Genomic DNA, 14,498 nt, shown 5'->3' with positions numbered 1-14,498 from the left:
AAGGCAGGATGAGCCAACCATGAGGCAAATGATGGATCTACTATATAATCTTAGTGACCGCATGAAGAGACAAGAAGAAGAGTTGGCCGCTTTAAGACAATATAAGGAGAATGACAACCGAGAGGGAAATGGCCAACAAGAAGGAAGCCATACCAAGGTATTCAATGCGAGCCAATCTGCTGATGAAGGCTTACCTTCCTATTCTCACCATGAGACTAGTCCGAAGAATGTGAGTCTCCACTCTGAGCAACAGACATCCACGATCACAAAGATCTGGAGTACTTTTCGTAAGTTTAATCCTCCTACTTTCGATGGAAATCTTAAGCCAGCGGTGGTTGAAGAATGGATAGATCAATTGGAGAGTATTTTTCGTATGGTTGTGTGCACTTCTAATCAAAAGGTGCAGCTGGCAATATTCCTACTACAGAAGAGTGCTAAGAAATGGTGGGAAACATCAGGACCGAAGGATGATTCCTCTCTTACTTGGGAAGATTTTAAAGCCATATTGTTCGAGAATTATTTTCCTACTGCACTGAGAGCAGAAAAGGAGGCTGAGTTTCATGCATTCCGCCAGGGTGATTTAGATGAGGATGAATTTATTGAACAATTCTCAGAATTATCTAAATACTCTACTTACCTCCAGAAACATGAAGACACGGAGTGGATGGCTGAACGATTACTAGAGAAGGCGAGGCCTGATCTAAGGGAACAGTTAGCCCCTTTTGAGATCAAGACATTCAGTGAGATGTGCAATAAGCTTCGAATAGTTTCTCGGAGGAAGAGAGAGGCTAGATTAGAAGCTGATAGAGAGAGGAGGAAAGAACCTCATGGGAAGCCCCCTATCCACACCAGACCCATTGGTGGAGTAGAGAAGAGGAGCAGTCAAATCTTTGGAGGCTTTAGAAATCAGAAGAAGAAGGGCTACTATCATAAGGGCCAGAGCTACAGAGGGAATCAGAGTGGAAGTCAAGGGTCCTATAGGAGCCCAGCTACCTTTAATCCTACTCCTAGTGCTGCTAGTAATCAAGCATGCAGTAAGTGTGGGAAGTTTCATTCTGGTGATTGTTGGGTTTGTTACATCTGTCAGAAGCCTGGTCATATTGCTAGATTCTGCTATCAAAACCAAAATAGGGGTAATGATCAGAGACCTACAGTACCAGCACGAGTGTATGCCCTCTCTGGGCCAGAGGCTGCTAACAACCCTAATGCTATCCGAGGTATAATCCGAATCCTTGATAATGATGTTTGTGCTTTGTTTGATTCGGGTGCTACACACTCTTTTGTGTCTGATGAATGTATGAAAAGATGTAAATTGCCTGTGTGTACCTTACCTTTTGATGTGAAGATTTCTACTCCTGCTGGTTTGACTGTAAGGACTGCTAAGGCATGTCTAAATGTAGAGGTTGAGTATGAGGGTCGAAAGACCACCATAGACCTCATTTGTTTGTCTTTGTCTGGGATTGATGTTATTGTGGGGATGGATTGGTTGTCTGCAAATGGAGCTGTACTTGATTGTCAGAAAAAGAGTGTGTCACTCTCAGCTCTTACTGTAACCCCTGTAGAGTCCCAAAGTCCTATGTTGTTGTCTGCAGCTCAAGTAGAACAGTGTATAAGAAAGGGCTGTCAAGCTTTTATGATTTTCTTCTCAATCAAGGCAGAGATTGAAGAAGGTGTAGATCAGATTCCAGTAGTGAGAGAATTCCCTGACGTCTTTCCTACTGAAGTGATCGGTTTGCCTCCAGAACGAGAGGTTGAGTTCTCGATTGAACTCGTACCTGGTACGGGGCCTATTTCTAAGGCACCCTATAGGATGTCTCCATCGGAGTTAGCTGAGTTGAAGAGACAAATTGAAGAGTTGTTAGAGAAGGGGTTTATCAGACCGAGTGTATCACCATGGGGGTCACCGGTACTGTTTGTGAAAAAGAAAGATGGAAGCCTTAGATTGTGTATTGATTATAGACAATTGAATAAGGTAACCATCAAGAACAAGTACCCCTTACCTCGAATTGATGATTTGTTAGACCAATTAGTCAATTCAGCGGTGTTTTCTAAGATTGATCTAAGATCAGGGTATCATCAATTGAGGGTTAGAGCAGAGGATATCCCTAAAACTGCTTTTAGGACTAGATATGGGCACTATGAGTTCCTAGTGATGCCGTTTGGGTTAACAAATGCCCCAGCTGTCTTCATGGATTATATGAATCGAATCTTCAGGCCTTATCTCGATGAATTTGTTGTAGTCTTTATTGATGACATACTTATTTATTCTCGAGATGAGGTGGACCATGCTAGACATCTTAAAATTGTTTTGGAGATATTAAGAGAGCACAAGCTCTATGCCAAGTTGAGCAAATGTGATTTTTGGCTTAAAGAAGTTAAATTCTTAGGCCATGTTGTTTCAGAAGAAGGGGTAGCAGTGGACCCTAGTAAGATAGATGCAGTGATGAAATGGGAACAACCTCGAAGTGTGACAGAATTAGGAGTTTCTTGGGTCTTGCAGGCTACTATCGTCGTTTCATTAAGGGTTTTTCACAAATTGCAATGCCCTTGACTAAGTTGACCAGGAAAGATGCTCCATTTATTTGGACGAACGAGTGTGAAGTTGCCTTCCAGGAGCTGAAAAAGAGGTTGACCACCACACCGGTGCTCACCTTACCTGTTCCAACTGCTCCTTATACCTTGTATACTGATGCTTCTAAGAAAGGTTTAGGTTGTGTATTGATGCAGGAGGATCGAGTAGTGGCTTATGCCTCTCGACAGTTGAGACCTCATGAGGAAAATTACCCTACTCATGACTTGGAGCTTGCTGCTGTGGTATTTGCCTTGAAGATTTGGAGGCACTATCTTTATGGTTCTTCTTTTGAAGTCTTCAGTGATCATAAAAGTTTAAAATATTTGTTTGATCAAAAGGAGCTCAACATGAGACAGCGCAGATGGATTGAGTTTTTGAAGGATTATGACTTTGAGTTGAAGTATCATCCAGGGAAAGCTAACGTAGTCGCCGACGCTCTGAGCAGGAAGCTTGTACATACTGCTCACATGATGGTCAGAGAACATGAATTATGGAGTAGTTTTCATGCAGTAAATGTAGAAGTAGTCGAAAATCGTTTGGCTGCTCTACATATTACTGAATTTGAGAATAATTTTTGGGAAGAAATCAGAATTTCGCAGCAGAAGGATGATTATTTGAATAAGATTAGGGTAGAGATTGGGGCTGGAAAGGCTGAACATTTTGATGTGACCGATGATGATGTCGTAAGATATAAAGGTAGAGTGTGTGTGCCTAATGATACTCGATTGAAAAATATCTTACTTGAGGAGGCTCATCAGAGTAAATATACCATTCACCCAGGAGCAACTAAGATGTATCATGACTTAAGACGTGGTTGGTGGTGGCCAAGGATGAAGAGAGATGTAACTGAACATGTAACTCGTTGTTTGACTTGTCAGAAAGTCAAAATTGAGCATCAGAAACCAGCCGGGATGCTACAGTCTCTTGATATTCCAGAGTGGAAATGGGACAGCATTTCTATGGACTTCATTACAGGATTGCCTAGAACATCTTCTGGTCATGACACTATATGGGTAATCGTAGATCGACTCACCAAATCAGCTCATTTTCTGGCTACTAATATCAAGTATTCTCTCGAAAAATTAACTGAAATCTACATAAGAGAAGTGGTGAGATTGCATGGAGTGCCGACAAATATTGTATCTGATCGTGATCCGAGATTCACATCAAACTTTTGGAAGTCATTACAGGAAGCCATGGGTACTCGTCTGAGTTTTAGCACAGCTTACCACCCCCAGACCGATGGGCAAACGGAACGAACCATACAAACTCTTGAAGACATGTTAAGAGCTTGTGCCATTGAGCTTAGAGGTAATTGGGATAGTCACTTGCCATTAGCTGAATTTGCCTACAATAATAGTTTTCATTCTAGCATTCAGATGGCACCTTATGAGGCATTGTATGGAAGAAAATGTAGATCGCCACTGTGTTGGACAGAATTAAGTGAGAGAACTGTTTTGGGGCCAGACATTGTTGATGAGACTACCCAAAAGATTGCTTTAATCAAGCAAAAATTACTCACAGCTCAAAGTAGACAAAAGAGTTATGCGGATAAGAGGAGAAGACCGCTTGAGTTTGAAGTAGGTGACCATATTTTTAAAAATCTCTCCGGTAACTGGTGTTGGAAGAGCTATTAAGGCTAAGAAGTTGACACCAAGGTTTATGGGGCCTTTTGAGATCTTAAAACGAGTTGGACCAGTAGCGTACCAAGTAGCATTACCACCCCAAATTGCTGGAATACACAACGTATTCCATGTGTCACAACTGAAAAAGTATCAACCAGATCCTTCCCATATAATTGAACCCGAGAAATTGAACTCAGGGAGAATTTGACATTCAGAGCTGAACCAGAAAGGATTATGGATTATAAGGACAAGCAATTAAGAAATAAGACCATTAGATTGGTTAAAGTAATCTGGAAGAGCACAACTCCAGGTGATGTTACGTGGGAGACCGAGGACAGTATGCGACGTGATTATCCTCGTCTTTTTGATTAAGTGAGTAGTTAATAGTTATTAATTTTAAATTTTGAGGACAAAATTTCTAAAAGGAGGGGAGAATTGTAACATCCCAATTTAAATTTTAATAGTTAATTTGGGTTAATAAAAATTTTAAAAAGTATTATTAAATTATTATTATAAAAAAAAGGTATGCAAAAAAAAATAAAATAAAATAAAAAAAATAATAAAAAAATAAATAAAAATAATAATAATAATAATAATAATAATAATAAATAAAAAATAAAATATTATTAAATTATTATTATTATAATAATAAAAAGAAAGAAAGGAAAAGAAAGAAAGAAGAAGAAGAAAACGAATTTGCTTCGTCCGCCGCCTCAACAGTAACAATAATAAAATAATAATAAAAAGAAAAGAAGAAGAAGAGAGAGAAATAATTAAAAAAAATGTGGGACCCACTGAATTTTTATAAAAACTCACCTGTTCCTTCATTTCTTCATTATTCTTTCGTGCGTGAGCTTCGGCAGAGAGAGCATCTGTGAGCCAAATTCACCGGTGCTGGGTTTTAAGGTAAGAGTTTTTAATAGGATATTTAGGGTGTGATTTTAAGCTTTTCAAGACTAAGTAAGTGTTCTAAAAATTTTTCTTAGTCATCCTTCTTCTTTAGTTTCTGAGTTTGTAGTGGTAGAAAATTTAAGATCTGAAAGAGGGATGAATTTATGTTGAATAAATATGGTTTTTGAGGTTGTCAGTAGTATAATAAATGTTATAGAGTATAAATTTGTTAATGATCTTTGAATTTATGGCTTATGGATCAAATTCTAAACTAGATCTGAAAATATATGTTGATTTATTGAGGTTTAGATGATTATTTGGGATGAGAAATGAATTATTATGGTTATAGGATTATGATTCTAAGCTAGAGACTTAATTTTTAATTTTTGAGTATTTTAGGTACGAATTTATGAAATAAAAAGAAAATTTTGATAATAGAAATTAGTTTAGAAGTTGATTTTTAGATTATTAATGTTTATTGATAATTAAAAGAGGAGTTAAAAATTATACTTAATAGCATTAACTATAGATTTGTATTAAGATTGAGATTAGGAATTATGTTATATTTTTAATTCTATTATTAGAATTATTTTATTAGTTTCAAAAATTGAAACTAATATTTATAAATAATATGTTATTTGTAGATTGTATTACTGGTGAAGATTGTGGTGAGAGAGAAATTTTAAGGAATAATTTATTGAAAAAGCCACAAGGTAACCATGCTTTTAATTTGTGATTAGTGTTACTTCATGTTAATTGGGTGATTATTGAGAAAATTATGAATTTTGTAATATTGTATAATTGTGCAATATTATTATGAATTTGTTTGATTATTGTGGGAGGTGTTGGGAGACTTGCTATTATTGTTGTATTTATGTGCCACGTGGTACGCCCCTATTGGAGCTCAATAGGTGGTTTGTAAGGGCTCGGGCTAATCTACCTTTGGCCGGGTAATTTAGTACCGAGTGAGGGCTACGGCTCGAGGTTAATGGAGGGATATAAGGATGGTTGTTTGTGTTTATTATAATATTTCTTATATTTGTTGGAATTATATTATTTTTAATTCTCACTTAGTAAGCACACACTTAACTGTTTGTATACACTATCATAAATTGGCTTTGGTTACTGGGACTTTTGAGTCTCATTATGTGGTTAACAATTTTCAGGAGAAGAGCCAAGAGTGACACGTGGAGGAGTCCCAGAGGCTTAGTGGTATAGATCCACTGTCTCTTTTGGGTATTTAATTTATGATTTATAATGTATTATATTGCCAATATTAGGGCTTTTTGTTTATTGTCAATTATATGAATATATAAATGTAATCATGCCTTTCAAACTATTTCTATTTTTGGTACAATTTGGATGACTGTAATTTTAATATTTGGTTTACTTTGGATTGGTTAAAATGGCATGATTATAAGGTCAAATAACTGGCTTGTGTTGAAAATTGATTAAATTGCTTATTTTACTTGTTGGGAGTATAAGGATGGACAAATGTGATTTAGTTTACTTGTTGGGAGTATAAGATGGACAAATGTGATTTAGCCTAATGGCATGTGGGAGGTAAAAATTTATCTGAAATGTTATAGTGTGTGAGTTGAAGCCGATTATAAAATATTTTATATTGAAATTATTGATATAAAAATGTGTTGGGTGGCTGTAACCCAACTATGGTTGAGTTAAATTATTTAAAAAAAAAAAATTTTGGTGTGTTACATCATGCCTTTTACTCTTGTCTACCTTTGTCGAGTATTGACCACTTCAACACTCTAAGTTAGTATAACATTTATAATTCTCCCTTAAATGGTTCCTTAACCTATCTATAGTACCTAACTTAGTTACACATCCTTAAGTGCAACTTCCATTCTTTATAATTACAATATATGCAAACAATCTTGTTTTCATAAAAACATTGTTGTTAAACAAATAGAAAACATATTTGCACTATTATCAAAGTAGTACCCTATAAGCTCTTATAAAGCACATTTAATCTTTTAAAAACATGTAATGCATGATAGCTAGTAATATTTATTCAAAAATAGCTAAATAAAGCAATAAGAAATATAAATTTCCCTGTTACCTCAACCCTTTGGTACCAAAAGGGTTCCCCTTGTACAAAATTAGACTTAGCTTGTTCCTTAACTTCTCAATAAGTTCCACCAACAATTTCCTACAGCATATAAGTGATCTACATCACTTTTCATAGCAAATAACATAAAAGAAGACTATAACTCATACCACACGACTTAGATCAATGAGCCATATTCAATCTCAATGGTCTATGTATTAAACTATCTATTCTCATAGTGTCACTTATCCACTAAAATAATTTAGTAGCCACCATTAGGCCAATTTTCAAACCATAGAATTTTTAATTAACTAAAAACCGTCACTCAGCATCACCAACTTTCACCATTAGCCCTTACGATGAAAACTAAAGCTTAATTTAAATCTTATTGAATTCAAATAGCACAATTATAACTAAATCAAATAGGCTTAAACCTTGAGGAGCAAAACCCAACCTCTTAATATTTGACTTTTACCCTAAAACTCTAATTTTCATCCAATTGCTCACTCAAAACATTATAACACTATATAAAGACTCAAAACAACCTCTCAAGGACCCAAGGAAATCAAAGCTTACAAGAATAAAGCTTTTGGGATCAAAATCTAAAATTTACCTCCTCCAAAAATTCAAGAAAACTTAGAGGGAAGAAAAAAGATTACAGTAGGGAGTTTACCTATCATGTAGCTAAGATCACAATGACTACAAAGCCTCCAGGATTTGAACCTTACTTCCTCTCTTCCTCCTTTCTTCTTCCTCTCATCCATCTCACGTTTCTTTCCTTTGCTTTCTTGTTTCATTTTTTAATTCTGCATGATTTTCCCTTTTAAAACTAATCTTAAAACAATTTGAGAAAAATTATAAGAAAGGGTTCAATATTTTTTATTGTAGTACAAAAGCCTTGGTCAATTTTGATAACTTTTCCCATAGTTAAGAATAAAATAAAATCAAAATTTTGCTTAGTAAAATTCAAACTTTGGATCTCTATCAAATTATTCTTAATTTTAATTTAATTATAAATATTTTATTTTAAAATAAACCCAAGTCTTAAAATTTTGAGATGTTACAACAGGTGAGATAATACCTGTCATGATATATAAGCATTTTTTTATTTGTCTTTATATTATAAAATTTTGTGTGTGTGTGTGTGTTAACATAATTATAATTAATTATTGTAATATATATTTTTAATTTCTTAATATTATTTATTTTCCAATTAATAAAATTATTATTTATATTAATATTAGTTATTATTTATTACTATTAATTTATTTTTCTATTCATCAACATATATCATGATAGGTGAGATAATACATGTCGTGATATATACCCTTTTTTTGTCTTTATATTACAAAATTATACATGTGTACAAATATAATTATAATTAATTATTATAATATATATCTAATGTTAATATTTTTTATACTAATAATATATTACTATTAATATGATTTATATTACTATAAATAAAAATATTATATATAATATATTTATGTTATTTAATATATGATATTAAATTTATTGCCATATTAATATTATTTCTTTAATATATTAACTAATGAATATATTAACACAATAAATCAACAACAACTCTGAGGTGACTGTCATTAATTTATGAATTACTCTAATCATAATCACAACATGTGCTGTTAAAAAATCATATAAAATAATTAAAATTTAAATTTTAGTTAATATTATATGTATAAAAATATTTTACACGAAAAGCTGAGGGTTTTTAAGAACAGGTCCCTTTTGAGTTGTCGTTAACTATAATATCTCATGACAGGTCACTTATGACCTGTTGTTATATGTTATAAATTATAATATTAATTAATTTTATATATAATATTATACATATATATATATATATATATGTATAATATTATATATAACATGCTAGATTGGCTGACAGGTTTCGCTATTATAGAAATTTTGAGAAGTCCAATCATGAGGAAGATTCTGACGAAATTTCTATAAAATATTTAAAATTTTACAAATTTTATAATTATATATAAATTATTTATTAATATTTTTGTTTAAATCTTTGGTTAAAGAAGGCTTATGGAATGTGAGTTTATATCAGATTCCACAATGGTCATACCCTCAGTATGGGTGTGACATATGCATAGGTTTGGGCCTCCTTTAAGCGTTAATATCCCTTTTGAGTTGGGTGTGACAAACTATATGTTAGTAATTTTTTCGAGTTGGATTAGTGAATTTCTAAGTAACGTTAGTGAATCTTACTTCACAAACTATATTTTTTATCCTAATTAAGGACTATGGTCCTTAACTGAGATTTCAAAATATTATGATCTTTAATTGAAATTAATATTTTTAAAAGGTCCTTAATTATTATTTTTAAAAAAAATAATAGAATTGAGTCTAATAAAAATAATAGCCTCCAATAATATAACAAATTAATGTTTGAATTTTCAATAATATTTTGCAAAAAAATCTTCAATAATAAAATATATAATAATATTAAATAGCGTTTAAATCATGTGATGTAAACCTAGGCAAGACATTTTTAAAGAATGTTTTTATAATATCGCTTTCACTTCTATCGTTTTTCTATGCGACCCTTTACACTGTTCACCGATTTTTCCTTTATCGTTTTGCGGGTACAAGCGATTACTTGAAATTAACAATAGCATGGTGACAGCAGAAAGATTTTCTTGTGATTTTCTGGCGGATTTGTTGTGATTTGCTGGGAGTAATTTAATGTTTTGTTAAGATTTATTGGTGGATTCGATGTGCTTTGATGGGATTATGTTTATTTTCTTGATTGGGAAGTTTGCTTTGATTTTATTATAAGTATATATTTTTTATTTTATATATTTAACTTTATATATACAACATATTTGTTTTCAATTAAAATTAAGATGAGTTATTTTTAATATATTATTTATTTTGTAAAAAATTCTTGTTATTAATATTATTAACATATTAAAATTTATATATTTTAATATAATTAAATAAAAATATATTAAATATAGAAGGCTAAATATTTAACTCTTTTTAATTATACATTTTTTGTTAGATTTGAAATGTGAATCCATTTATCATTTAATTAAATCGAGAATACAAAGGTGGGGGAAAAAACAATGCAACTTATATAGGACGTTCTCACCACTTCTACTAGAGTTTCTCCCCAAAAAAGGAAAAAAAAAAAAAAAATTACTCCTACTAGTGAGAACACGAACGCATTGTAATCAGGAATGTTTGGATCATTGTGCCCGTCGTTGGATTCCTCAATCATTGTTTTCATCAAAAATTAAAATATTGCACTCTCAAAAATTGGTACTTCATCTGATAAAAAATTTAAGGAATTTTATAAGGTTGAATGTTTAAAAATATAAAATATTTTTAGTTTATGATACAGGTACTTAGTAAGATTTTTTCAAACAAATCCTTAATAAATAAACCACTTAACTATTAACCTTTAAGTAAGACATTTTATTAAATAAGTGCAAAACATGAAAATATAATATTAGTTGAAAAATAATTAACTAACTTATTGAGGTATGATTAAAAATATCTTATACTTGTAAAGGACGGCAGTAGCTCATAAACTATACTAAAAATGAACAAAAAACAAAACATCCAAAGTTTGCTAAAGAATACCATTTTGATTTTATTTATAAAGTCACTTTCAATAAATTTCATCGAAATTAAGAAAAACTTTAAGGGGGAACGACACTTAAGTCCCAAAGGGATCATTTTATTCAAGTAAAGTCTCAACAAACTTTAAAATTAGAAATTTTAATTTTATTGATAGAAGCATGATATTATTGATAAACAGTGAGTAAGGAGAATTTATAAAATATAAGTGAATTTGTAGAAAGTTCTAATATTACCCTTGAACCTGTATGTCTCTTTTCAGCCTTTTCCTTCTATCGCCTTCCTTCCTCTGTAAAAAAACACCTCTCTAAAAAAATAGAAAACCTCATAGAATATTCTAATGTTTCAAAAAATTCTTGTATCCTACCTACAGAACTTTCTTTCTTAAACTCTTAAAAACTCCACCATAAAGGAAACTCTTTCACTCATGAAGTCAAAGCCCTGATTCACAATGTTCATCTCTAACAAAAAGAGGTTATCCAAACATTAAAACTTGATCAGTGTGGTATTCTAGCTACCACATGTGATATCCAAACTTTTAATTTGGGAAACTAATTACTAATTAGGAGTAAATTAATAATTAGTGGATTAATTGTGGTTTTGGTTGGTAAGCTAGTATTTTTGACTAGTTGGGTTGTTAAATGGTAAGGAACGGATGGAGGAATGGCAGCCTAGAGTAAAGCATGTAATCAATAGTGAGATTCTTCTCACTATGCCACACACCGTGGCTTGTGTTGCATGCATCATGGTGTATGTCACATGTCGCACCCAAAAAATGCGACGCGAATGGCAAGAGAGCGAAGGTTCCAGCCTTTGGAAGGAAGACCAAAGAAATGGGAGTCGCCACCAAGATTTTGAAAAAAATCTTAGGAAACCGATTAAAGGTGGATAAGGATGGTCTGCAAAAATAGAAAATAGGTTTGGGAGTCGGTTGAGCGTGGGGAAGGTGTTAGGCACCCCACAACACCCGTTCGTGAGAAACGATTACCTAAAGTTTATTGTGCTATATTAATATGATTTTAAAGAGAACAGGGGAAGAATAGTTTAAGGATCTTACCTTGAATGATTTAGAGCTTTAAATCTTCTCAAATCCTCCCTTAGGTTGTGCCCTAACAGAGAAAATATGCGTCTCCTCCATTTTCCTTTTCTTCCTTTATGGTTTTGGTATTAGATCGCGCATCATTTTTGCAGAATTTGCACCGTGCATCGCGGCGCCTGTCCCCACAAGTTGCAGCATGTGATACAGAGAAAGACAATTCTTACTTGATGGCCTTGTGCATCACGACACATCACGCACGCGCCGTTGCATGTGGCATAGAGGCTTTTTAGCTTATTTTTCTTCGCGTTTTAGTCCCCAAGTGACCCAATTTCACTTTGAACCTATATTATACTTGAAACTCCAACTAAAAACACTTATTATTCTCTTTTGACCACAACCACATCAACCTACTTAATTATCTTTATTTAAGCTTAAGAAATTAAGGAATTAAAAACTGGGATGTTACATTCATAGAATAAAATATATAGAAATATGCAAATATAACATCCCCTCAAATGAGGTAGGGCAATTGCTAGACTGAGTTTGACTCTAAGAGTAAGAAAAAGTACTGAAGGTAAAGCTTTTGTACGTAAGACAATCAGCAACCTAATCTTTTGAAGGTGCATAACAGAGCAATTTTCTTAGCTATCAACTAATCATGAACAAAATGTGTATTAATTGCAGTGTGTTTTGTCCAAGTATGAAAAACTGGGAAAACTCATTGTATTAGACCCAAGAAAAAGTATACATATTGTAGAAAGCTAAGGTCATGAACATTCGATTCAATCTTTCAATTTGCTTATGGGTTAAGTCATGATTCTGTGAAGATGAGTCCTTTTCGATATAACTTTTAAGTTTTGACTTTATAGTATTGATGTTGTATGTCTAAAAACCAGAGTAAATTAAGCCTAACTACATATCAGTAAGCTAAAAAAAAAAATATTAGTTAGCCATACACCTTACACATTCGTAGGACATTACATGATTTTACTAATTCATTTTAATTCAGATTTGTTACAATAATTAAGTACTAATTAAAACTAAAAGAAACAAGGGGGTTGCATAAACAACTTTGTTAACTACTCTCTAATTTATATAATATCTCTCTATGATATATATATATATATATTTTCCATGTCAACTAAATGTGTTTTTGATGATCAATTAATACAAGAGACAATTTTCCATGTGAGTCCAATTCTGGAAAGGAAAATATGATATGAAATATATATTCACATAATGAATACCATAGAGAGTACAAGATTAAGCTGATACTAGCTTCGCCTGACATCAAATAAAGGAAAAATAAACCCAAAACATACATGTTTGGAACATGAGAGAAATCATGATGTTATGACACATATTTCATGCAGGGGGGCTTGGCGCAATATGCCCTTTGCAGGAAGACATTATTATAGGCTGATACAGTTTAAATGGTTAAAGAGAGGTTTTAAAATAGACTAGACCCACCAAACTTTTTTTCTATCACTTTGGACAATCTTTCTTCCATCCAAGGGCCAAAATGATTCATCCAATCTCCTACTTCACCTTTCTTAAAGTAGTCCTTGTTTTCATACCTCTGCAAAAATTTTCCTGTCTTGTTTACCTCCAATTCCTTCATCTTCTCAAAGCTATACAGCCCAATGATGCTTTCAATGACATCATTTCCTTGTTCCTCCAAGTCAAACGGACAATTCAAGAACTCAGCCACTCTTTTCAAGTGAAACTTGATGTCTCTTTTCAAATCCTCAAACTTTAAAAATAGAATCTTGGTTGGAGTCTCTGTGCTTTGCCTCTAATAACCCAAAATATGTGTCTAAAATGGACCATACTCAAATAGTCCCATTGGAATACCTCTCAAAGCCTTCCTTACATGATAATTTGGGTAATGTTGGTGGTAGAATTTTGTTGAAGGAAAACCAACAAGACACAAACTGGTCAAATGGGTTGTGATAAATATAGATTATCTTGCATTTGGACTTGGTAATTGTATCAGACAATGAATGAAATGGAACATGGGTGCCAAAAAGTCTTGGTTCAAGCAAGTTGGAGAGGTCAGGAATCTGGTTATTTTCATAAAGGTTGAACTCAAGGAAAGGAACAAGTTCATGAGCATTAGAATAGAGCAAAGGATGGTTTTTTTGTGAAGGTGGAAAACGATTGCGATTTACAATCGCAAAAGCAAGGGCTTTCAACCAAGTAGTGCCAGCTTTTGGTGCAGAAGCTATAATAATATCATTATCTTTTGCCAGGAAATGATCTTGAAAAGAGCTTACAGCTTGTACTCGATTTGCTACATACCATGTATCTTGGTAGAGATAAATGGATGGGTTAAGCCAACCCTTCTCTCTAGGAAGAGAAAGAAGTGATTCCTTGCGTTCTTGGCTAAGATTTTCATCTGAGACGTCATAAGCAGCCATGTTTTCAAAGACAACATTTAAGTGGTTTTTTGTGATGGATGTGGTAGGAGTTAGAGCCATTAAAATTATGGTATAGTTAATTAATTACTATACAGTATTTATAGGAGGTTGGGAAATATAAAATATTAGTAAAATTTTAAAATTGTGACTTTTGTTTTTGTTAACAGCTATGACTTCATTTTTTTAATAAGATTGGGATTTTTTGGGATTAAACTTTTGTTTTGTTATTGATTGTTGGTGGATTTGTTATGATTTGATTGTTTTA

General features: G+C 32.9%; 1 protein-coding gene and 1 pseudogene across 1 annotated transcript; one reads left to right on the top strand and one right to left on the bottom strand.

The window, feature by feature from the left end:
- The first annotated feature begins 281 nt into the window (after positions 1-281).
- LOC129313112 (uncharacterized) lies at positions 282-6,427 on the top strand. Its single transcript, XM_054956012.1, has 3 exons — positions 282-1,217; positions 5,733-5,801; positions 6,255-6,427. Exons 1-3 carry the CDS (start codon positions 374-376, stop codon positions 6,296-6,298), a joined length of 957 nt encoding a protein of 318 aa, XP_054811987.1. The 5' UTR covers positions 282-373; the 3' UTR covers positions 6,299-6,427.
- A 6,836-nt stretch (positions 6,428-13,263) lies between these two features.
- On the bottom strand, positions 13,264-14,233 carry LOC129314058 (cytosolic sulfotransferase 15-like; annotated as a pseudogene).
- Between the last annotated feature and the right edge of the window lie 265 nt (positions 14,234-14,498).

This window comes from Prosopis cineraria, unplaced genomic scaffold (genome assembly GCF_029017545.1).
Source record: "Prosopis cineraria cultivar Desert tree isolate PC_DT_omini unplaced genomic scaffold, ASM2901754v1 PC6, whole genome shotgun sequence".
NCBI lineage: Eukaryota > Viridiplantae > Streptophyta > Magnoliopsida > Fabales > Fabaceae > Prosopis > Prosopis cineraria.
The sequence above is the reverse complement of the archived record's forward strand: the minus strand, read 5'-3'. Positions and strand labels throughout refer to the sequence as shown.

Excerpts from the sequence above, each read along its gene's own strand:
- LOC129313112 (XM_054956012.1), top strand. The coding sequence starts at position 374 with ATGGTTGTGTGCACTTCTAATCAAAAGGTGCAGCTGGCAATATTCCTA. Across the intron at positions 1,218-5,732 it reads CAACCCTAATGCTATCCGAG|ATTGTATTACTGGTGAAGAT; the intron begins GTATAATCCGAA and ends TGTTATTTGTAG. Across the intron at positions 5,802-6,254 it reads TTTATTGAAAAAGCCACAAG|GAGAAGAGCCAAGAGTGACA; the intron begins GTAACCATGCTT and ends AACAATTTTCAG.